This window comes from Gouania willdenowi, chromosome 21 (genome assembly GCF_900634775.1).
Source record: "Gouania willdenowi chromosome 21, fGouWil2.1, whole genome shotgun sequence".
Taxonomy (NCBI): Eukaryota; Metazoa; Chordata; class Actinopteri; order Blenniiformes; family Gobiesocidae; genus Gouania; species Gouania willdenowi.
Genome location: NC_041064.1, coordinates 13,318,491 through 13,344,773, shown reverse-complemented (window position 1 = coordinate 13,344,773; position 26,283 = coordinate 13,318,491). Strand labels below are relative to the sequence as shown.

The 26,283-nt window shown below is 37.6% G+C and overlaps 1 protein-coding gene across 2 annotated transcripts; it reads left to right on the top strand.

Annotated features, from left to right (window-relative positions):
- Positions 1-1,072: 1,072 nt before the first annotated feature.
- atf2 (activating transcription factor 2) lies at positions 1,073-23,730 on the top strand. Of its 2 annotated transcripts, none has more exons than XM_028436768.1 (12): positions 1,073-1,176; positions 1,693-1,764; positions 4,459-4,555; positions 4,633-4,751; positions 4,831-4,956; positions 5,237-5,415; positions 6,721-6,835; positions 9,594-9,686; positions 14,097-14,321; positions 15,589-15,795; positions 18,180-18,285; positions 23,012-23,730. In XM_028436768.1, exons 2-12 carry the CDS (start codon positions 1,717-1,719, stop codon positions 23,236-23,238), a joined length of 1,542 nt encoding a protein of 513 aa, XP_028292569.1. In that variant the 5' UTR covers positions 1,073-1,176; positions 1,693-1,716; the 3' UTR covers positions 23,239-23,730. The 2 variants fall into 2 exon arrangements, with proteins under 2 accessions (XP_028292569.1, XP_028292568.1); XM_028436767.1 differs by having other exon boundaries at positions 14,094-14,321.
- Positions 23,731-26,283: the final 2,553 nt, after the last annotated feature.

Here is a 26,283-nt window from a genome sequence, read left to right as displayed (position 1 = left end):
GAAGTGGGAGTGCTTTGCAGTGTGGCAGAAGAGTCAACTAATGCTTTGCAGGCTTGTAGAAGAATGCTCTTTTCCAACCTATTCATTGACAAGTGACATCATTTTGGTATAATCATACACTTTGCATTATAATGTAGGTGGGTATGTCACTTTAAAACATTGGATTATTTCCATCCTTACCTTGCTCAACATGCCTTCATACCACACATTCAAGAAGCTGCAGCCAAATAATGCAGTTGAACCTATTCAAATCTAGTGATGAGATGAATTACTGAATGTTGTCTGCCAAAGATATTGTACTTTTTAATAGGTTGTTGAAAGATTTTGTATCCTAAGTTTAGCGATGCAATTGTTCAAGTCAGGTTACACCCTATCCATTGCAGGGCTGGCATTGTTGCACATATAATAAACAACTTTTTCTTTTTCCATTTTTGAAATATCAGGTGTTAAATGTGTTCTCCAGTGGAACTGACCACATAGATCGGCGTGTAATATCTATTTTCTACCTTTTTACAGGTATATGCAGATAACACAAAACATTCAGTTAAGTGTTTTTGACAAATCACCTCAACTTACTTAGTTCAGTGGGAGTTTGATCTCAAGTGGGCCACAGCTTTTATGTGAGAAAAAAAGTAATTTCAACATAATTGTGCCCATAGTTTAAACTACGTATACATAAAATACAAAATATGTAAGAAACCGACATTATCTAAGCAATGAGTGATTGATACCAGTCCCAACAGGATCTTCACTTTAAATTTCCTAGATTTTGTGACCAATTTGTATTTGATTAAGGGGAATCTTATGTCATAACTTGATGAAAATTGAAGAATTTTGTGCTAGATTTTTTTTTCCGACTGTTACATTATAAATTAGTGCAATCATGTGACATAAGCACCGGAATATAAATATGTAATCTATAGCTCTCTACTAATTAAACAAATGTAGGTGTTTTTTTTCCCATTTCGTATATTTATTATATTTTATTACATGTTTTTGTTTTTTGTTTTTTTTAACACAAGGTGCTTAAAAAAAAGCGTTATATTGTGGTTTTCTCATTTCAATCACTGCGCCATGACGTAACAGTGATGTTTACGGAAGAACGCTTGCTTCCTTTATCGCGAGATTTAGGCAAAAATCCGCGAGACTTGGGCTGTCCAGGGTTGTGGCTGTGGGGTAAGTAAGCGCATAAACTGACACCGAAACGGGTCAAAGCTGCTATAAAACACACCATTTCCCGCATTGTGAGGTGTTTGTCCTCCGGTACAAAATAACTACCTCGAAACAAACGCTGACATGTCCTACCTTTGCTGTGATATTTGGCTCTTAACATGGCGACGCAGGCTCAGAATGTTCCATGGAAGCGAATGGAACAGTTCACCGCCTGTACCAAAACATCATCGGTGTTGATGCTGTTGTTGTGTCTTTATATGTTTATTAACTGGTCAGTAGCTGTAAATGTAGGACTAAAGGCGTCTGTGATAAGCTAACCGTCGTCTGTTTTGGTAGCAACGAGGTGTAAACAAGCAAAGCAGCCGCCCTTTATTCACACACATATATTCTTGTGGTTTACTTGTTACAGTTATTGATAATAAACCATGTATCATTTCTAATGTGCTATCATTGCAATTTAAAACAGCTGGAGTGCATCTGAATGTATCTTGTTGACTTGTTTGTTTGTGCCACTTTCAGGGTGCAGAGAAAGGTGTTCCTAATATGAGTGATGACAAACCTTTCCAATGCACTGCTCCTGGCTGTGGGCAAGTAAGAACCTCACATTTGTTGTTATTATTAGAAAGTGTAGTAGTTTGCTTTTTAAAGAGAAAATGAAATAATTCAATTTCACAGTGTTCTTATATTTGAAAAACACATATAAAGTAAAGAACAAATTCCACAGTACCCGTGCAAATGGTAAATGGTGGTAGTAGTAGAATAAATAAAATAAATAACATAAAATTAAACAAAAAAGGCATACATTGCATAAATTATCCATCAATCTATGCAATGTATGCTTGAAATAAAAATAATCAACAAAAGGAAAATTAAACATAGCCTATACAACAACGGCTATAACCATAACAGAAACACTTCCCTACACATGGTTGGATTTGATTTTCTCCCGATTTCCTCACTGACATTGTCCGGGCGGACCATCCTTCACTGAGCGTCGTTTCCGGCCGGACAATAATAACGATTACACCTCTTCTTATGCGGCGTAATCGTTATTATTATTACAACAATATTATTATTACAATAATATAATTACACCGCATAAGAAGAGGAAGAAGAGTCTTCTTCCTCTTCTTATGCGGTGTAATCGTTATTATTGTCCGGCTGGAAACGACGCTCAGTGAAGGATGGTCCGCCCGGACAATGTCGGGCAGAAATCAGGAGAAAATCGGGAGAATGGTGGCCCTGGGAGATTTTCGGGAGGTACACTGAAATTCGGGAGTTTCCCGGGAAAATCGGGAGGGTTGGCAAGTATGTATTAAACACAAAAAACACTTTACATTTTAAGTGTTTATATATATGTATTGTCATTTCTAAGTTACATATAAGTGTGATTTAAACAAGAATAGCTAAATAAATAAATCTATATATATAAAAGCTCACTGGTAAGTGCTGCTATTTGAGCTATTTTTAGAACAGGCCAGCGGGCGACTCATCTGGTCCTTACGGGCGACCTGGTGCCCACGGGCACCGCGTTGGTGACCCCTGGTCTAGAGATACGTAAGACGTATCAATAGCCCAAAGAACTATGGGTACGTTTTCTGACCTTTTCGTGTGTTTTTTTTTTTTTTTTTCTTCATTCTGCTAACGTGCGTTCAAATCCCACATTTGACATATACATTTTTTCATTTTAACATATTTAACACGACAAATTCCACCTTTAAAAATACATATCCGGCAAAAAAAAAAGCATTTTAGGGTTTTTCCTGGGTTAGGATAAGGATTAGGGATATGGCTAAGATAAAGGGCTTAGCGGGGTAGCCAAAAATAAATATGAGCTAAAATACAACTGACGGAACTTTAAGTCACGTGGTGCACCTATAACGTGACCTAAACTGGCCAATGAGGGCCGCTGCTTATGCATAGACTGGCAGTCTATGGATACCTTTAACGTATCCATAGCCACAGTCTTATTATTATTATTATTATTATTAGGCTGTTGCTATTGGTCCGGACCCAGACCTCAGACAAACCTGACTATAGTTCTGGTGTAGTGTAGAATAACCCTACCGTGAAAGTTTCCTACGGTAGACAATGGGCATGCGCACCTGGCGAACTGCGCATGTGTGTCTGTCATGTTGAAAAAAGGTACGAATCTTTCCTTTAATTTTAGGGTTAGGGTTAGAATTAGGGTTTATCATAGTAGGAAAATTTAAGGTGGTAAAATATTGTACGTTTAAATGTAAATATTTACTACGCTATTAGTGCGCATGCTCCTGTAGGAGGCTTTCACGCAGAGGATTTTTTTACACTACACCAGCACTTCCTGTGCGCATGTGTCCGCATGCGCAGTAAGCCAAATGCCGGTAATTCCGTCACTGCCGGACCTGTGTCCTTTTAGCTATAGTTTCGTCAGTTTATTTTAGCCCTAACTCAGGAAATACCCTAAAATGGTTTTTTTTTTTTTTTTTTTTTTTTTTTTTTTTTTACATATATGTATTTTTAAAGGTAGAATTTGCCGTGTTAAATATGTTAAAATGAAAGAAAAAAAAAAGAAATACATTAGCTGTGGGATTCGAACCCAGATCAGTGGAAGGATAAATCCTTGAGTCAGGCACCTTAGACTACTTGGCCATCTTAACACAGTGGTAACACAGGCACGTTATGGTTATGTAGAAAAGGTCCAACAGTGATGGAACTGTGCATGCGCACAGGAAGTGCCGAAATTATAGTCAGGTTTGTCTGAGGTCTGGGTGCGGAACTATAGACACTTTGTTATTATTATTATTATTATTATTATTATTATTATTATTATTATTATTATTATATCAGAGGAACGACCATCGACTAGCATTTTGTCTCACCTGAAAATATTTTCCTTGTCTGTCTAGTTTTTTTTACTCTCACTTTATCATCTCCTTAATGTCAGATATCTGTTAATTTTCTTCTCATTTTACTATGTAGTCTGAAAAATATATTAGATTTGTCTCTTTTTGGTGGTTGACTTTACTGTACATACAAGTTAATAACCCTCAAGTTCTCTTGATTCTTTATAATGCTGTTGGTGTTTTTTGTTTTGTATATTGTTGTATTATTATTGTTGTATATTTTGTATATATTCTATTTATGTTACTGGTGTTTTTCTATTTGATTTGTTTCTCTAGTTTTATTCTTTTATACTATTTTCTTTTACTCTAATTATAATTTTTAAGGGCTTAACAGGTAGCGTTATTTCATTATGTACACAAAAATCCTTGAATAAAGTTGAAACTTTATCTCCTTACGCAGAGATTTACAAATGAAGACCACCTGGCCGTCCACAAGCACAAGCATGAGATGACGCTGAAGTTTGGTCCAGCAAGAAATGACAGTGCTATCATTGCTGGTGAGTACTTCTCATGTTCAGATAACCTTCATGGGTTCCATTACCGCATGTGTACTGAAAGATGTCCTTTGTTCCAGACCAAACCCCTACACCTACACGCTTTCTGAAAAACTGCGAGGAAGTTGGGCTGTTCAATGAACTTGCGAGTCCCTTTGACCATGACTTCAAAAAGACAAATGAAGATGAGATTAAAAAGGTTTTTTCTGAGTTTTCGGTTAATCTGAGCTGTGTTCAGGTCTTTAAACATGTGTGTCTGTTGTTTTCTTTAATTCCAGTTGCCCTTGGATTTGTCACCTCTTGCTACACCCGTCATAAACAACAAAGTTGAAAAACCCGCAGCTTTAGCGGCTCATCGGGACAGCCCACTGCCTCACCCAGAGTCTACTACAAATGACGAGAGGGTAAATCTTTTGAATGAACAAATTATGTAGTAATGACAAAATAACGGTCATTTATTTGTTGGTAGACAACTTCAAATTGTAGCTCTGCATACAGTTTGTATGTATTTGTTTTATTATAACCACTTATTTTATTGTTTATAGTTTAATTAAATAAAAGCAACTGAAAAATCGATTAGTGTACTATGTAAAAATAATTAATATAATTGCTGCCAAGGAATATTTTTTTATTCTGGTGCTTATTAAACCCATTTGCAGCTAAGGTCTTGTATGATGTTTCCAGGATTTATCTTTGCAGCCAGCCTCACTGCCAACATCCACTATAGTCCATCCTGCTTCCCTCCAAGTTCCCAATGTACTCCTAGCAACCACAGAGGCTAGTGTTGTAATACAGCAAGCTCTCCCATCGCCAACATCTAGCTCTGTTATTACCCAAGTCCCATCCACTAATAGGCCTATAGTGTAAGTAACTGAACATGTCCATTCCTAAAGCCCTAGTTTCATGAAATCACTTTCTTTTTTGTCTTTTTTTTAAATCATTTTTTCTTGTGCCGTTTTGTCTTGACGAGCTCATACATCATGAGGCATGTTTGTTTTGCTTGTTGGTTTTAAATTTATTTGCACTCAAGATGTTTTTGGGGTTTTTTTGGCAGTAAATGTTGAATTCCTGGAAAACTGTCAGTGTTGCTCAAATATAGAAATACATTGGCATCTTAAAAGTAAATAGACACCAATATTTAAATTCTATCAACACAATAAAGTCATATTATGCAGTAAGAGCCCTGATAGAGTAATATATTTACACAATGTTTAAAGCTTATGTTAATTTACGAACAGATAAGAAGATTCTGATGTTTATTTACTTAAAATACATTATTTTTTTTAGTTAAATATTAAATTAAAGGTTTTTTACTCCATCATTTATGTCAGTCATCTTTAAACTATGCTGCGTGCCACTAGAAAAACGCTTTGTCATTGTTCGTTTAGGTGAAGCAAATAAAACCACTTGCATTTATAGTTATTAAGCATGTTGAGAGCAGAACAGTGCATATGTAAGCACTAGGAGTATATGCATATCCCTAGGGGAACGAGAGGATATTGCTCACTGTACATGGAAACATTTATCACATTGTTTTCTGTATGGTAATTAGCATTACCTCTGTGGGATAGCACTTGTGTATTGAGGCATGGGTTTGATTTCTAGGTACAAGCTGAGAACATGCACAATTATTTAAAAAACCTTATCCATTAAAGGTGTAGGTGGAGGACACTTAAGCCTGTCCTACTGGTAATTAATATTGCACAGTAAATACTACATAAATAATCTTCAGGATAATTGACATATTTAATTTTAATCTTAGAAAAGGCTTTCTCTGCAAGTGTAAATTTTCATGAATTTCTATGAAAGTCTAAAAAAAGCCTGAGAGAATATTTGGAAAAAGCTGCTGCTCTCTGCTCACAATGAAGGAACTGGGAGCTAATCTCCATATATGAGCAATACTGATGGGTCATAATAGGTGTGTTATAGTCAAGGAATGTTCATAGTGGTTTCTTTCCTCTTGCACAGCTGTTGTTTATTTGAAAACCTGATTTCTTTGGTTACTTTTTCTGTTTTCATCATTTGCTGACTGATTATGACATTATTTCAGTCTATGAGCTGTTCAACTTTTGTCATGAATTAATTTGGACAAATTTCGTGCTGTGATTTACTGATGCACAGTCGCAGTCTTTGCCTCTCTGTGAGTTCTTGTCTTTTGCTTTTTTCAGCCCAGTGTCTGGAACCTTCCCAGTGCTTCTACAGCTGCCTAATGGCCAAACCATGCCTGTTGCTATACCTGCATCCATTTCAAGCTCAAGTGTACAAATTCCAACTACACTTCCTGTGAGTGTGCCTGTGTGCTTTAGCACATTATTATTGTTATTATTATTTATTTATTTTAGCACATTAGATCCAATGAAAAAAAAAAAGTGACAATCTCAGCTTTTGGGTCAATTTCTGATTAAAAACACATTATCTTTACTCATCTAAAAATAATTGAACCATGCAAATGAATGATACATGTAGGATATTTGTTGGTGTCATTTTGTGAAATGTTTTCAAGACTCTGAGACTTTTGTCTGCGTATTTTAAAACATTGTGATCCAACAAGTCTTATTGTAGTCTCAGAAGAAACACTTTATTGTTTTGGTTGAACATCAGCATACCAGTAGTTAAAGGAACAATTAACTTTCCTGGCTATTTTGTTCTCTATTAGAGACAACGCTGTCATTTTTTATTGATTCCCAATTTGACATAATGTTAGCCTCCTGTTCCATGCTTTGTATCATTGTGGTAATCATCATTGACCAGTTGATCACAAAGGCAGCGCAGGCTTGCCTTTCAAAAGTTTGATGCTATTGGTCAATTTACCTTCCAATGACATTTTTTCACTAGATGTACAATGATGTCATCTTACATCACTTTTGTCCTTGCACGTGTGATCAAACAAGACAGTTGCTGCTTAACTTCAGCCTTCAACAAAGCAACTTATTTCAGACTTTATAATATTGTTAAGAATAGTTCCGATACGATACCAATATTGCCTTGAGTATTGGCTGATATCAATCCGATACAATATCAGCATGAATCATACATACTTTTATGACTTATTTTTTAGTGTGGAATGTTAGAAAAGGCTTGATCAGGTGATGTTACTCAAACAGAGAACAATAGTAAACAATTCAAGTTCAGTATATGGTGGGGACAAAAACAAACTTATCGGAGCACTTATATCGGAGATTTTAGATGTAGTCCAATAAAATCCGATATTTGTTTTCTGGCTGATATTAGATCGGGACACCCCTAGTTAAGAAATTAAAAAGTAGAGCCCGACCGATTCATCGGCATGGCTGATTTATCAAGCTTATTACAGCTATCGACTAGGGGTGTCACTTTAATGCGTTAATTGCGATTAATTAATTACAGGAAAAATTAACGTGCTAAAAAAATTAATCGCGTTAATCTCTGCTTCTTTTTTTTTGCACCGCAAACATCGTGGAACCTTTCTTATTGCACGCGTTCCTGGTATATCCATAAATACTGATGCACCAGCTACAACATTAGAAATTGAGGAATCTGAAGTCTTCGAACGCGTAAGATTTACTTTAAAAGAAAACCACACGGATGGAAAACTAAAGCCCAGTTATTTGCAAATTGTACAAGAAAGAGTTTGTGGATCACCGGAGGTCTTCTAGCATCCAGCGGAGCTTTTCCACCTTAGTGCTAACTATGTAGCAGCTAGCACGGACAGCGGTCCTTCAGACAGTACGCACGACCGAGCAGACAGAGTGGCCCATACAATACACACTGGAAAAGATGACAGGGTTCAGAGCCAACATGAATAAATCCATGAGAGACAAATGAACAAAGTGAGTGGATAAATGATTATAGTGGACAGTCGACCACTATCAGTGGTAGAGGATGTGGGCGGGGCTACTACTACTATTACTTGAAGAGACTTAATTTTGTGATTTACAATGTTATTTTTGATGTGCTAATTTACAGCACTGTGTTTGATGGGTCTGTTTTATTTATTTTATGTTATCTGAAAGAGAGAAAAAACAAGTTTGATGTTCAAAAGCTACTACTTTTGAGTACTATCGACAGCACTATTATCAACATTGGTCAATAGGACTAATTAATCAATTAAATGTATTGATTTATATTTGGGGTAATAGAATCATTTGTTTTTCGAGGCAGTACATATCCTGTGTATATCAATGTTCTTATTTCATATATCGTCCGATATATCAAATATCAGCCAGATACATTGGATATTGGTTTTTTTAAACTCCTAACATTGGTATCAGCCCTATTAATCCCAGTTGTGCTCTAATAAAAAGTAATTATATTGGGTCTAATCTGGAGGAACATTATTGGCCTACCTTGTTTTAGCTCCTCCTTAGCAGAAAGTTACCACTTTATTAAAACGTGGTTCACAGGTAGCCAGTCCCATATTTTCCAGAGGAGTTGAGAAAAAATATCCCCAATAAAAAATAAAACATTTATTTTATGGAGAGTTATAATGTCGAGTGATTCACTTACATTGGAAACTAAAGGACACATTTTTTGTTGAAACACAATTAAAAAGGAAGTGTAATTCTTTAAAGCCATATTGGGTCTGGCAATCCATGGACTTCATTGATCTATTGGGATGTGATTGTCACCTGATTGCTGCACAGTGAGGAAATAAACCCCCGTTCTTCCAGTCTGGGGAGACACACCAATCTATGACGAGTCAAGAGTAGAGAAAAAACCGCATGAGGCACCAGTGATGAGTCTTCTTAGTGCTCTTATTCTATCTCATTTTGAATGACTATGGAGCTCAGTGTGGCCTTCTGACTCGTGTCTCTCCAGCCTCTCTCACACTCTCGTCCATATGCTTTCTGAGGTTCATTAGCGTGCGAGCTACATCTCCATGTGGCGCTGCCTCCACTGAATAACAGGCCATCCAACCTAATGAGGCTGAGATATGAGGAAACTCTTGAGAGGCTGCCATGATTCTGTGCATGTGTGTGTTTGTGTTTTGAGGCGGCCTGCCTTTTTACAGACTGAGACTAATTTTCTTTCCGCTGGCTTGTGTCCCCATCTCTGCCGTCAGCTTGTCAGACCTGTCACCGTAGTGCCTAGCATCCCCGGCATCCCTGGACCTCCTTCGCCACAGCTTCAGCCAGCCCAATCAGAAGCAAAGCTGGTATTTATTATCTTCCTCCCTCTCTAACATCAAATATGAAATCCACGCTGAAGTGGTTATTTCCCATCTGAGAGAAATGATAACAACCGAGGTAATGAGATCGCGTGGAGCAATCTGACCATAAGGTTGTGTTTTGATGAGATGGGAGCTGTCCTCCAAAGAATGAAATCTCCCTTTCATTAATGGACTTTTTGTCTTGAGATAAGATACATTTCAGATGTGGTTTTGTCTTCAATGGTGTATTAATAGTAAAAACAAAACAGCTACAGCTTATTCTTATTTGATTTCATCTTTATTTATCTCAAACTCTAAAATAGAGTAAAACAAAAATAGAACCCATCATGGTCGATACAGTCCATATACATATACATGCTAAACATAGTATATACAAAATAAGATCAGTAGTTCAATAATAATCAACCAAATGCACATAAACACTTATCATACATTTTATTGCTAAAGTTTGTTTTTACATAAAAGGTTTTATAATTGTGAAATTAGAAAGATAATCAAAGCTCGGATTATTAAATGTAGTAATTGTTGTTCATTAATACATTTCATAATGGAAAATACAATTGACTGTTTATCTCAGTTGCTTAGTTTGCAATATTTTATTTTTGTGACTCAAAGACGACACATTGATTTATTTTTGAGTAGTTCTGTTTATAATGATTCTTACAGACTTTAATCTACATCTTTATTTAAGCCAGGCGATATGGACCAAAACGCATTATTTTTTCTCATATAATAGCGATATACGATATAAATCTCAATTTTATTTCAAATGCATAGGTTAAGTTTGATGATCTAAATGCCACACTGGCACAGTTATTAACAAACAGCTGCACAATATGTGCCACTATAGTCTTTTTCTCCTCTAAGGGACAGCACGTGTGAGTGAGTTCTGTAGTGTAGCTTGTTTAGTGGTAGGTCTGACTTAGGACACACTCAGAAATCCATCAAACTGTGCTTTTTATGCTGTTCTAATAAGTAGTGAAAGCAGTGACTCCTAAAACAAGTATATTTTATAACAAAATAAGCAATAATATAGAAAACTCGCTATATGTTGAATTTCAGTATATCGCCCAGCTCTAATCTATATTTATATAATCTAATGGTAACACTTTATTTTAAGTTACACCTATTCACCATTAATTAGTTGCTTTTTGGCATATTGGCTTTTAGTTAGCCATCATTAAGCACTTATTAATGCCTTATTCTGCATGGCCTTATTATACAACCAGTAAGCCATTAACTAAGAGTTTTTCCTCAATAACCTAAAATAAAAAAGAATTTCTTAATAGTAATAAGTAAGGAAGTTGTTACATATGAATTAAATTCTTAATACACTTTGCTAGTATGGACTTTATAAGGTGGAAGTACATACTAAGTACCTTAATATAAAGTGTTACTAATCTAATGTAGATAAATGCTAAATATCCCTTAAATATAGGTGGAATATTCCAGGTGAGACCCTTACAGCTGGTCTGTTGACTACCGGTGTAATGTTTGCAAGTTGAAGGGTGGGATACAAAGTGTAGAAGGAGACTTTGGTGGCAAAGTGATGAAGCATGGATCACAGAACGTGTAAGTGTTCTCAGCGTGTGCTGCACGTGGAAATTAGCAGATAAAGCGTAGAGAAAGAGAACCTGTGCAGGAGGGAGGGGATTGATCCTGACTGGAGAGGTGGAGAATAAAAGAGAGACGGGGATGAAAGAGGGGGTAGGGAGGGGATGTTGTCGGGGATCATGGGGTATGGAGATGACAAACGCGAAGACAACGCTGTGCTCAGCACGCCGTCACCAGGGCCAAGCGTAGGGGGGCCTAGCAGCGAGAGCCAGCTGGAGGCATCCTGGCACATGCTCAGCAACGCACATTAAGTCAGCCTCACCCTGCATGAAACCTTTTGTTCAGCAGAATCCTGCCTGACCTGCAACCCCCCCACTCTCACTCACGGCGTCTCCCACTGCACGCAGCTCATCAGCAAACACCTAATGAGCCTTCGTCAAGAAAACAGACCCCCAGTTCAACCTGCCTGCTCCCCCCCCTGCACCCACCCGCCTCTCGTGGGGCACGGAGACGGCACTTTACAAGGACTGATGATGCTGCAAAGACCACAATAATAATAATTAACTTGCTGAATTTAGAAGATTATGCTGTTAATTAGTTGCAAAATAAAGATAAGTAATATAGTAGCAGATGGTTGAATAACACCCCTGAGATGGAGGGTTATTACACTGATGAGGTTTCCATGGCAGAGATGAAATATGAATCTGACTGGCTTTTTCTCTTTCTATGGGCCATTCCAAGAGAATAATATCTTGTTTCTGCCAGAAGAGCTTCTGGAAGGGTATTACGCTATAAACTAATTTGGTAGATAGATTGGCCTGGCAAAGGTAGTTGTTAGAGTAGTGTGGCCCTCTGTTTTTCCATGTAAATGTATTCCCTCTCACTTTGTTATGGCTTTGAAAGGCTCATTCACTTTCACCTTGTTTGTTCAGTGTTTGATGCAAAAGGAGACGACCTGCGAATCTCACTGGTGTCTGTTAGTGGGATGAAAATGCCAAGTTTGTTGTTTTTTTTTTTTTTTTTGCTGCATTGACATTACAGTGGATTTGCATGATTTGTGTATGTTTGTTTTTATCATAAGTATTTTTTGTTCTTACTCCTAAGTCATAAGAAAAATAATACTACAGTAATTTTTTAAATCATATAGTGTTTTAGTAGATGTTCTAGTGTGTCTCTTTTTTTCATTATCAGTCCAATATTACTCTAAAGCACTTTTTCACATAATTAAAAAAAAAACCCTATGTTTCTGGTCTGTTTCATAAAAAATAGATATGCACATTTGTGATTTTACAAAAAAAACATATCTACTCTGAAATGCATGATGATTTTTTTTAAATATCATAAATAGGTTGCATTGTAATTGCACACATGTTCTATAGGACTCTATAATGACATTGCTCCAAATTTTTAAAAAAAATATATAATATATCTAAATATAAAAATATATCACACGAGATTGAACAAAAACCTTTTTTTTTTTATTATTTATACATAAAATATTGTAAAATGACACTTCTGTGACTCTTTAAATGCAAACTAAATCCAAGTTGAAACCTAATCTAATGTAACTAAATCTTAGGTAAACTAACTGAACTTAGCAGAAGAATAAAAGCTACCTCAGTTTACCCTGGAGCTTTTTACTGTATATTCTTCACATATTTGTTTGCAATAATACATATTCGACAAGAACTCAGGTGCAGAGCATCTCTTATTGGTTGACACATGTCACTGCGACACCCTGAGCGATGGGGGAAGGAGACGACAACAACAACACAGGGCACTTTCTCACGAGAGGAAAACAACATCAAACATGAAGTTAGGGAGGATGAATATTTGTTACACAGATCACTTTGTATGTAGTGTATTTGAATTCCTTTAAATTCAGAAACTAGTCACAGGATGACAATCACCAGCTGATCTGTAACACCAAGAAGTGCTGAATTCCATCAAAGCATAAAATCTCCTTCTCTAACCGATACGTAGGGCATACAAGTGGAGTATGTGGTTTATTTCAGAGTGATCTTTTGTTATTTTGCCAACCGTGTTTGTCAGATCACTTCATTTATTCTATATGTATACACACAGTATGCCGTCAACTCATGAGAGGCCCTTACACTCCTGATAAATAACACGGTATTTCTCACAAAAACAAGTGAGGCAGACAGAAAATATTCCTGTTTTTATGATATATATCAAAGATATTACGTGAAATTATGTTTCCCTCCGACTCAATGTGCAAGCAGCAAACCTACGAAAATAGAAATAGATTCCATAAGATAAAGGGAAGAAAAATGAAGTACAAACTACTAATGATAGGATAATGTAATGATATTACAATTCTGCTGCTACAGTGACAAGCCATACCTGGAGACGAAGTTAGAGAACTTGTAACAAGCTCTTAAAAACAATTTTTTTCACTGCAGATGAGAACTTTTTTTAATTTTGCACAACACATGGGGCCCATGACTTTTCTGTTACCTTAAAACCTTGGCCATTGGATGACAATCCAGCCATCATAAAAGTTTTAAACTCTACCAAAACGATTTTCTGATTTAATATATCTACCAATATGTCAATTGAGTGGTCCGTGACTCTCAATAATGCCAAATTCTGGAGCAAAAATGATTACTGGGTCATCCAGCTAAACTAAACCCAACTTTATCTGAGAAAAAAGCCAAGTAAGCTGGTTTGTTATTGAAACTTTTGGCCAGAATGCAGCATCAGTTTCAGGGGAAATTTGAGAAGAGCTTTGCAGATGATTGATGAGTTTCTTACTAATCTGATATTTGGAAAGATAAACTATGAAACGTGACTGTTTTGTCCTAAACTTTCTTCCAGAAGCTGAACGCCACTGTAAGTCAGCAGCTGCCTCAGGTAACCAATGGAGATGGAGGGGGTGAAGTTCAAAGCAATGCTGTAACCCACACAGCTGCTCCTGCTTCTCCTGGTCCGACCCCCACCCTCAGCACCAACCTTAGCCCAGCTCCAGGTCCTCATCTGACCACAACTGAGGAAGCCTCCACTCAGTCTCTTCAACAGCCTGCCACCTCCACCACTGAGACACCGGTGGGCCTTTTTACTAATTTCTCTCATGTTGGGTTTCATGATCTAATATCATCTCATTATTGATCAAATCTAATTTCACGTTGTATCTCAGGATTACTGAAAGGCTCATTTTGGTTATATACAAATACAAAATATCAAATCTTTGAATGAACAAAGAGAAAATACTTTTTTTGGTGGAGATCTATTTGTATTTTTGATTAAAACTCTAGAATCAAATTACCAAACAGAAGCTTGACTGTTGGATGTTTAGGTATCAGATAGAAAACAGCTGTTGTTTCCTTTCAAACCATTGAGTAGCCTCTATTTGGGTGTTTTCTTTTCCAGGGGGCGCCAAAGGAAGCCATTGTAGAATTTCCTTGTTTTCTTTGCCTGATGCTCTTACAGGATTAAACCCTGATTTCCCAAATACAAGCGTCTGCTGATCACAAACAAAACAAAACTAAAAAACAATGTAAAAATAATGCTATACATTAAGCTCATTCTCTAAAACCAGAGGTGTAAAGAGTACTGATATGTTCTACTCAAGTAGAAGTACTATTACTTGATTGAAATTGTACTCAAGTACAAGTAAGGCACACATAAAATACTCAAGTACAAGTAAAAATTAGCTCAATTATATAATACTCAAAGTAAAAGTTACTAGAACTTTCACCCCCTACGTTCTCCTGCATACAGTAAACATCTCATGTATGAACTTAAAAAGGAAGAGATGAAATTTTGCACAATTGGAACTTAATTTATCTTGTATAAAAAAAAAGGTTTGTCAAAACGTACAATTATTTTTTAAATAAAACACCAATGAATTAAATTCAAAATAAAAACTATTCTCTGACTCTAAGAATAGAGTAGCTAACTTTATGAACTCTAAAACTGATAAAATAATCTCCATTCAATACTGTTTTGGCGCTGTGCATTACGTTTAATCTGATTGGTCGGCTATGATGTGATGCATTTAATTGTTGTCTCATCATTTCATTTTTTTGTAGTTTGACAATGTCCGTTGATCATTTTATAATGGAGAATAATAATTAGTTTGGTAATGGTTGGTTGTAGAAATGTAATGAATTAACGTCTTTTAAAAAGTAAAATTTATGATTTAAAACTATCTCAAAAAAGTACAAGTACCCATAAAAACAACTCAGTTACAGTAACGTGAGTACCCTAACCCTAATCCATTTTTTTCACCTCTACCTAAAACACCATTGCTATTGCCAAAGATGCATCACTGCGTGATCCTCCTATTATTAATAGTGGTGTCGTTACACAGGCATCCCCGGCTCCTCCTGTGCCAAACCCTCCAAGCACAGGTGGTCGACGACGCAGAACGACGAGCGAAGACCCCGACGAAAAGCGGCGGAAGTTCCTGGAGCGTAACAGGGCCGCAGCTTCTCGCTGCAGGCAGAAGAGGAAGGTGTGGGTCCAGTCACTGGAGAAGAAAGCCGAAGACCTCAACTCTACCAACGGACAACTACAGGTGCTCCTGCTCTTCTTTTTATTCCAACATTTCTTTCCCATTTGTTTAGATACTCGTCGCGCGTACACGTGCTTTCGTTTTTTTTTTTCCTGTCTTGATGAAGTCATTAGAGCCGATTAAGCAGAGCTGCCGAGTGACAGCAGCGGCATGTGAGCCCTTTACATCGATACATCCCTGTCAATAAAGATGTATCCTCCAGATGTCAGCCGCACACAAGCGTGTCTGTGCTTCTGTTTCTGCAGTTTACTGAATGGCCTCAAAACTCTCCGAGGGAAAGGTGTCTATTTGAACCTTCATTTTGTTGGAAGCAATTAGGATCTGATGCTGACAAGTTCGAAACAGTTCATGTATCTGCTGTCTCTGTTGATAAGTGTGAGCCGGGGGTGCATCACTTTGGTGTTCTAGACAATTAAATGAGATGTGCTGTTTATTTGCTCACTGTCTGATTTCTCTATGAAAGTCAGAGCAGGAAGCAGGAGGTGGAGGAGGGGGGTACAGTGGTGGAAAATGAATAGGTTCACGTTGTTAATACCTGGTTCAAAGACATCATGGCTGCGTTAGCCGAGTTTGTATTTAAATGCTGGTAGTTGGAAGGGGGAAAAAAGGAAAGATGGGTGAGTGCATTGTGAATGGAAAGAGTCTAAATGTTAACTACAAAGAAGGAAACAACATGTGGCACAGAATAAAGGGACTCCTCTTATGGAGGCATTAATCTGCAGTGCTGTTTTAGTTCAAAGCCCCATGCTGACATGGCCCAGCTGATCAGCGAAACTGCCTCTAATGATGCACAATTATTTTAACATCATCCTTAACTGGCTTTTTAATGAGGTGTCAGACCAGGCAGCTCACACAGCTTCCAACATCTCCCAAGGCCCATTTGCTCAGATCTGATTAATTCACAAAGTTAAAAATAAGTTTTAACACTTCAAAATCCAGTTATTAATCCCACCCATGATGCACTTTTTTTTCACGTTTTTTTCTAAACAACAGCTGGAGCTTCTATAGTTTAACGTCTGTCATGCTTATGTCACCTCTGCTGAATGCAATGCCTCGTCTTGAATCCAAAACAAGTCCTTTAGCTCACAGTGGCTGTAAAAAGCTACAGTCATGGTGGAAGCGCAGTGAGCATAGCTCTGGCTTTATGTGAAACATGGGCTGCTACCAGCTGTGGTGAAATCTGTCCCTACAATAGCTCAACTCTGGCAACAGCAGCAAGACTAAACAGATGGATTCAAATAAATTGGCTGCCTTTTAGACCAATTGAATAAACCCGTGTTAGTCCCTTTTAAAGCAGTCAAGAAGCAGCTTAAATCCGTTGGCCCTTAACTGCTCTAAATCCAGTTAAAGTCACCTTCAGTGTAATGTGGCTTTCTTTTACGACATGCAGAAATGTTCTCGTCCCTCGGGAGCTGTAATGACATTGGAGTGTAAATCTAGGCAGGATCTACGTAGCGTACTTACTCTGGAGCCTGAACAGTTCAATGTGCTGCTATAGCTGTGAAGGTTCATCATGAATCTGAGGACGTTTACCATTCCTTCCTCTCCCTGCTTTCCTACTTTGCCACAATGGCTTATTTATATCTTCCAATTGCTGTTTGGCCTGTTTTTTAATACGTCAGTGATGTTGACCACAGATCAGCCCACCAAGTTATCCCGTTTGGCATGTAGAATATGTAAAATGAATAAGAAACCATAATCTTGATCATGTCCAGATAGATTTTATGAAATGTTTGCCTTTATTAATAATCCACTGTTCTGTGTATATATATATGAATATATATATTTGTAATTAATGTATAGTTCAACACATTATAACACAATAAAACACATTGATATGTTTTCCTAGGATGGTCCTAATATATTAGAACTAAATAAACGCTATGAAGGGAAATTATTTTTGGTACTTACTAAAAAAGAAAAAAGAAAGAAGCACAATATATTTATATTTATATATATAATTTTTTATATATTAATAAAACCCGAAATGTTATAGTTGTTCAATAATGTAACAAAAGTGCTGAGCCCGAAATGTAATAAAACCTAAAATGTTACAACTGGTCAATAATGTGACAAGATGCTGTGCCCAAAATGGTAAACTTTTTATATATATATATATATATATATATATATATAGTTTTAATCCATTTTTTTTTTTTTATTAATATTTCAGGTTGTTGTTACATATCAGGCTCTAACAGTACAAAATGTTTTTCTTTGTGTTTCCATTCAGACCAAAAAGCACTTTGATTCTGACCCGTTATGCAGTCTTGAAATAATCATTTATTAAGATCTAAACAGTGCAACACTGGGTCTGTTCATCTTCATGTTCACGTATGACATCCTTCGCTCATTGAACACCGCTGTGTGTCTCCTCTCTCTCTAAGAATGAAGTAACCCTGCTGAGAAACGAGGTGGCTCAGCTGAAGCAGCTTCTTCTGGCTCATAAAGATTGCCCCGTAACCGCCATGCAGAAGAAATCTGGCTATCACTGTGAGTAATGCTCCATTATCCTCAGCCCGAGGCTTTCTGAGTGAAACGTGTCGGAAACGAGCTCCAGCTAACCACAGCGAGGACATGCTTTACATATAGCCAAACTCAAAGAACTTTAGACAGTGTGAGAGCCTGCTTCTCTTTATCTTAGGAAAAGTTTAGAAGTCTATGGTTGGAGGTTTTAAGACGAATGCGTTCTAGTAGTATCATCCCTTTTTAAGAGCCCACAAGTGGAATGTCAGCAGCTTTCTGATTCCAAAATAAATACTTTAGAGCAGCATGTCAAACTCATTTTAGTTCAGGGGCCAAATACAGAACAGTTTGATGCAGGATCTTCACTTTAAATGTCCTTGATTTTGTGACCAAATTTCCTTTATGATATAATTAGAAAAAAAATGCTGGATTTTACAAAAAGGGACAGTTCTTTTCACAATTTGGCATGTAAAATGACTAATGACTGTGGAGTTTCATTGAAATTGTGTATTTGGAGGGGCTAAGATATCAATAACTAGATTATTTATTTAGTAATTTACATAATGATTTTGTTTTGTCAATGATTTCTATTTTCTCCTGCGGGCCAAAATAAATGCTCTAAAGCAGGGGTTCTAAACTGTTCTCACCCTGGAACTCATATTTTGCCTCGATCAATAAATCGCGACCCACTTTTTTTAGAATTCAAACAACAAAATTTAGTTTTTCAAAAATAGCTGTTAAAAACCCACATATATATATTCTTTTTTAAAACATAAATCTATATATTTTCCTGCACAACATGCATTTCACAGCATGCCTGTCAAAAGAAAGTTTCTTTCAAAATAAAAGACAAGTCCAACATGAGAGACATTGTCACACCACAGAAACATGTGTCACTGACCACAGAGCCAAATTTGAAAGATGAAAAAAATTGCTCGGTCTCAAATTAATGAAAAAACAAGCACTTCTCTCTGCTTTGAGATGCTGGGGGCGTGCCCACGCGCGGAAAGGAACGCCGCCTCTGTCTATTAACCCTATGGGAGTGTACTGTGTCTATGGAGAACAATGTGAAAGCGGCTCCAGCGTCGATAGTACTTCCAAAAATGCTCTGATCGTGCCAAACGAGGTATCGGCGGAAAGGTCTGCTCCGCCCGAGTCCGCTCTCTAGAGGCGAAAAACAAAATGAGTATATATAAAATATAAAAATATAAAAGTTCCAATTTAATTGAAAATGTCGAAAATGCCCAGCGTTTTATTCCCCTAGTCCAAATATATGGTTTGTTTTCGGCTAGGGGGCGAATTGCGCAAGCTAGAGGCCTCGGACGTTTGGTGTGCTTCAGCAGCAGGGGCGGGTTTATGCTAATGATGGCTGCATACGTAATGCAGCTCTGATTTCTGACCCGCCCATTAAATCCTGAACACAGAAATTTGAAACACAGATTTTGAAGCCAAGCTCCACAATTCAATTATAAATGGTTGAATGGCTTTGTACATGTATTAAGGAATACATTTGACATATTTAATGTGTTTAGAAGAAAATGGCTGAATTTGCTTTACACATACTTTAAGTTTTAATTTATTTTTGACCAGATGTCCGCGACCCACCCAGTAGAGGTCCGCGACCCACTTTTGGTCCCGACCCACCAGTTGAGAATCGCTGCTCTAAAGGACCGGATTTGGCCCACGGGCCTTGAGCTTCTCACGTCTGTGTTAGAGGAAGTTTTATGTAGACTAAAAATTCTTCCCTGTTGAGGTCTAAATTGTATTAATATATACAGAGAGTTTGTATAACATGACTAAATCTATTACATGTGGGCAAATGATGGAAAACGAGAGAACAATAAACAGGTTTTATTTGTTGCATTTTAAATAGAATTAGGACTAAACCATAACGTGTCTTGAAAAAAAAAATGTATTCAAGAGAATTTTCTATAATAATATTATATTTTGGTGATATATATATATAATTTTGTCATATCAATGTGCACGTATATTTGAATGTGAGAACCATCAACAATCTCAATTCTGACGCCTCATTTTCCAATCTATTTTTCTCCATGTCCTCACACTGAGCTTCTGTCTTGTGTAATTTTTTTTAGTCATAACTTAGCTTTGGATGGTGGCCTGAAGCTACGTGTCCACACATCCTCTGACTTGTGTTGACAATCATTGCCACTGAAATAAGTACATTAAAGCACGGAGCTTCACAAGCCTGCAGAAGGTTGTCTTTGTGTGTTGTCCACTTCTCCACACCTGTTCATTATGGCTGCCTGATTGCAGATCATCCCACAGACACACGTCACTGACGGTGTGTGAGCTGTCAAAGCAGGGGCTCATTTGGAGCGATGCGTGTTGTTTGTTTGAAGAGGATCAGACGAGGAATGGGATCGACTTCTTCACACGCTGAGAATGTTTCTTTCTTTCTTGTTTTTTAATAAGAAATTTTATAAAGGATGATATTTTAACACTTTTATCTCCCACATTGATTGAAAAAAAGTTGCCCTATTGAAATGACCAGATTGATCAGTGTGGTTGCTGTGTGTATGAACTAAATCTCTTTCAAACATACAAACCATAACATATATTCACTGCTTTTAAAACTTTAAATGCAAATCTAGCGACGGTAAAAACACTCAGTGAGAGGTTGGACCATCAAGCATTAACAGAGTAGCTGCTGATAGCTTTGGGCAGCATTTCAGTTTCAGAATCACAAATACTTCATTGATCCCGGGGGCAAATTGCTTTTTTACAGAAATATTACGATTGAAAAGAAGAAACTCTAAAACATAGAAGAGAAAAAGAAAACGTTCATAATTAAACAAGACTGTTAATTTAATAGAGATTAAATACAAGTGCACAGCTCCAGTAAAATATAATACAAATGTTAGAATATATGATAGAATTTAATAAAGAGCCTCTGCTCAGAATTAGGGGTGTCCCGATCCCATGTTGATATTGGTCCGATATCAGCCAGAAAACTAATATCGGATTTTATTGGACTGCATCTAAAATCTCTAATATAATATATATATATTGGCTTTTTGGATTTATTTTTTCAATATCTTCTATGATATTTTTGTATTTCTTTTATTCAGTCATAGAACATTCTTATTCTAAAAGATTAATTATATGTAATCCATTGGTTTATAATAAATGGGGTTTTTTTTAAGCCTTTTCTAACATTTCACTCTACAAAATAAGTAATAAAAGTAAGTATGACTCGACCCAATATATATGCAAAATATGTATTTGATTTAACTAGAACTTTACAAAGCTTATATTTTAATTTATGACCCCAGAAAGGCTCCCAAAAACAAATAAATGTTTTAAATTACATTGGTTTGCTTCTTCATATTCACTTTTACGTGTTTGAATTCAGACAGAACGAAGCACCCATACCTGCTAATGAATCAAAAGCTTGGCCGATTAATTAAGATAAAATCAACACTATTAATCAGCTTTAGGAAAAACTTCTGCAACATATTTAGTAGGTAATAAAACTGTGTTGAAACCATCACATTTATATGTTTGGCTTCACATATGGTGAACTAAACTACCTGTTAAACACCTTTGAAATGTGTAACAACAAATACCTCATCTCTGTTATGTCACTGTTTTATTAAAAAATGTAATCGTAATATTATTGGTCTCTTAAAAAGTGCTTGCTTTTGGGTTTGGGGTTAACGTGGGTTGTGTGGTTATGAGGTTTGTAGAAAGAACTGATCCAGCTCTGAGTTCCCTCACTTCCCGCTGCCCTCCAGACCATGTAATACCCTTCATCGTCCTGCCCAGGCGTGTCCACGGCAGGTGGAAGAAAATTACCCAGACTGCCTCACAAACAAGCCAAGACATGCTTTCAATTGGCACGCCAAGCTGTCCATCTGTTTGCAGCGAAGGCCTGTTTTCAGAACAGTCTCTGTGTGTCCGCACAGGGGCCAGAAAAGCCTGAGTGTTGGTGAGGAGCAGCAGCAGCCAGCCACCACTTAGTGTTGTTAGGAGCAATAATGCTCAGTTGATCATGAAACACAACCACCGCTCTGATTTATTCTGAGGCTGACCTTCTGCGCCGCCAAACAGCGAAAGGAGTTTATAGCTCTTTGACATTCACTGGCTCTAAATCACAGAGTCAACGTCCAGTCAGGACAACGGGGAAGCCTCTGATTTCAAGACATTAGTTTTGCATATTAATTGCTTCGAAATCCGAACACGCAAGGCCTTGGCCATCATTTTTCCAAATGCCTTTTTTATCATTAGCAATATTAATTATCACATGCTCCTTATTCCTTTATGAAAAAGAGCAAGAGTGGAGTCTTTTTTTTTCCTCCCATCAGGATCCAATTAATTCAATGCAACTGCTTAACAGCTGGTGGCATTTCGACTCCAAGTCTTCCCCAGTCTCCAGTGTGAGCATCATTAAAATCAGGTGCTGTAATCATCTGTCGCTGCAGTAGTTGGCAAGGTAACAAAAACAGATGAGAATGCAGTTAGGGAAGGGAAACACTGCCACATGCCCCAGAATGTAACATCGCCTTCATGATGTGGGTTTAAATTGACACGAGAGCTTTAATTAAAGGAAGGGGTGCATAAGTGTCCTTATGAGGAATAATGAACTGGTTAGCTCGCGATACGACATGCAAATAGCTCCTTTAGATCTGCTTAGGCTAATGCGGCACAGCAAGCTATCCAAATCTTTTTAGCTCTCGTGAAACAGAAAACATCTGCCTCTCTAACAGCTGCTTTCATTCCTTCACAGTCTCAGACAAAGATGAGAGCTGTGAGGACATGTCCATCCCCAGCAGCCCTCAGAGTGAGGCCATCCAGCACAGCTCCATCAGCACCTCCAACGGTGTCAGCTCCTCCTCCTCCACCACCACCCCCCAGGCTGTCTCCGCCCCATCCAGCTCCACCGCAGCCAACCAGAGCACAGAGGAGAGCCAGGCACTGCAGGACAGCAGCCAGTCCCAGCCCACAGGGAGCTGATCGTCCCGCACTGAGGCTACGAGCCTGGAGAACTCGTCTGACACTCAGAAGAAAGGGAGGGAGTTTCTCTCAGCTTCAGTTCAGACCGCACACTTTATATCCATCCTTTATGTCGGGCCAATTTTGTACCTCATAGGCAGTGCTTTTAAAGTTAACCCTCCTGTTATCGTTGGGGTCAATTTGACTCCATTCAATGTTTATCATTCAAAAAATAATAGTTGACTTTGGTTTCTATCCTGGAATCCGTCTTAATATCCTTGTATGATTCAATGTTTAATACAGGTGATTAGCCTGGAAGTGCTCACAAGGCGTTTGAGTTCTGGGGGTGGGAAAAACACGCAGAGTAACCAATCAAACAAAAAGCGGACATGACTAGAATAGCGCGAAAAGCTAAGCCAGAATCGTAAACAGAGCCGTCAGAGGAAAATGGCGTGTAGTACGGTGCAAACTTACGGTTTTAAAGCCTCTTCTTGCTGTGGTTTCAACGATATATCCAGGTTTTTTAAAACAGATTCCTTTAAATTGAGGAAGTGAGCAGAAACGGTAACATCACCATATGCACTTCCTTACTTATCGCCAGACGACCATATTTCTTGACTTTTCCTAATATGATGGCTACAATTGATTTAGCATAAAATTTTCATGATAATATTTTTTGAATGTGCTGAATACATAATGCATGTATTTGTGGCCCTCTGGGGTCACTTTGACCCCAAGCTGTTTTTAGCTGTGTAAAACTTGCCTGTTACCTGACTTTCCTACACCTACAGGTGCAGAGTTGATACTTTTGAGTTTTATCCATTCATCTTCTGACCCGCTTGTTCCTGTTTTCAGGGTGGCAAGGGTCCACCCTGGGCAGGGCACCAGTCCATTGTAGGGCAACACACAGATAGACACACAAGCACTCGCACGGCAGTTTAGAGACTCCCAACAACCTGACAGTCATGTGTTTAGATTGTGGGAGGAAGCCAGCGTACCTGGAGGAAATCCACACAGCACGGGGAGAACATGCAAACTACACACAAAAAGGACCCAAGCATCCACTTCAGGGTTTGAACCCAGGGCTGTCTTGCTGTGAGGCAGATGTGCTAACCACTAATCCACCGTGAACCCTACTTTTGAGTTGATGGATAAAAAATAAGTAAATGAGTATGTTTATGAGAGAAGGGGGGGGTCACGAACTAAATCAACATGGTTCAGTGAGGGTCATGAATGTGCTCCCCAAATTAGAAAAGTTTTTATTGAAAGATTTTCAAGATGCAACTAACTCTAAAGCTAAACGTTTGATCTGACGGTGTCGCTGCAGGAAAGGTCACATCATACTCTTGTTGACATGAATGTTGTGAGTCAATTAGAGACGATTCAGATAAAAACTATTCAAGATGAATTAATTCTAATTTAAAAGGTTTGACCTGATGGTGGCGCTAGAGAACAGGTCATGGTTTCATTATCAAAGGGTTATTTATGTATTCAACAAATAAACAAAGTGCCTGACGCAAAAACTTGGTCGACAATTTTCTGAAAATCATTTTCTGGAGGCAAATATCCCTGCGGTCAGATTGACCCCAAGGGTTAAATATTTTGGTGATATTTGAAGATAATAGGAGGGTTAAGGAACAGGCACTTTAGGTGTTTTGTTTTTTGTATTTAAGTGACTTATTTATTTGTTGTTAATTATTTTAATTTAAACAATCTGCAGTATAGGAATTGTTAGTGACTTTACCAAAGTGTGCCATGGCTTTTTTGTAGTTTCTTGTCAAGGTTTTGTAAGCACGATGACATCACTAAAAGACACTTTCTTTCATCCTGAAATTTGTGTCTATTTTGCACAAATACGAGAGACGACGGGTTTTAATTTAAAGACTGACTGACTGTCCACACGTGAAGTAACAGGAGTTGTTTTTTTTTTTTGTTACTGTTTTTTTTTTTTATTAGAAGTAGATTTAAATACTACGACAGTAGTGCAGTTTGAATGTTTAGGCTCACCTCTGCCTGTAAATTGGAGTCGAGGAGGTGAGGCTGCTTAGAAATCTGTGTATTTCATGAACATTCCACCTGTAGACTGATTGTTGCTGATGCAGTGATTGTAGGGTTTGCAGTACTTTTTATTCATTACTTGGTCATGGTGATGTTGACGTCATTCAGTGCCATTACAGATTTTCCTAGATCAGACTTCTGTACAGTTTGAATGCAGATTAGTGTCAGAAAACAAGTGTCTTTTCTTGCTCTGTATGCCACTTTTACTGTCACTTAAGATCAGTAGGCTGTCATGATCGCAATTCTAGATGAAGTTTTTAGAAAACACTGTAAATAACCTTATGGATACCTTGTACGTGATCTGTCTTGGTATGATGTACTTTGTTTTGATAGGATTGTCTGGATGTAGCTCTTTTGATCATGAACTCTGTGAGCAGTTAAAGGTCGTCTTTTTTACAATCAGTCGTCACGATTCGGCTCTTCTGACTCATTTTGTCGCCACGTAAAGACTTTAAAAGCTTTCAGATGTGAACTGGAATCCTGCAAAATGGAGTCAGACTAGCTCAGCTCTGTAACAATCGACAGCATTTTCCTCATTTAAACTCAATTGTAAGACGTGAAGTCAAGTTTGCCTTTTTCTCTCCTTCCTTACAGGCTTTACTACTGTGTAGTTCAATGAAAAGTTACCATGTTTACTTTACATTATGGGGTTTGTTTGTCTTTTGTTTTGTTCTGCAATGTGCTTTCTTTCTGCATGAGATTTTAATTCTCTGCGAGAATTTAACTTTTTGTTTGAAAGTGTCTCGATAATAATAATTAAAAAAAAACTGATTGCATCTTGAGTTGTGGAAGCTTTGGTTATTTTTGTTTGACCTCAGCTGAGCTGCTTAAAGCGAGGTGTGATGTTGTGTTGAAAAGTGTCTGTGCAACGTGAACATTTGAATTCATGAGTTGTAATAAAACTTTTAATATCTCTTTAAGAAACTCTGGGGACTTTGTGGAGTTTTTGGTTGCACCAATTTTCAATTTCTTTTATTTTTTTTATCTGCAAAAAAAAAAAAAGGCCCA

What these genes read in the sequence shown, in the direction of transcription:
- atf2 (XM_028436767.1), top strand. Translation starts at nt 1,717, where the DNA reads ATGAGTGATGACAAACCTTTCCAATGCACTGCTCCTGGCTGTGGGCAA. An exon ending in CTACTACAAATGACGAGAGG is followed by an intron (nt 4,957 to 5,236) that starts GTAAATCTTTTG and finishes TGATGTTTCCAG; the next exon opens with GATTTATCTTTGCAGCCAGC. An exon ending in GAAGAAATCTGGCTATCACT is followed by an intron (nt 18,286 to 23,011) that starts GTGAGTAATGCT and finishes ATTCCTTCACAG; the next exon opens with TCTCAGACAAAGATGAGAGC.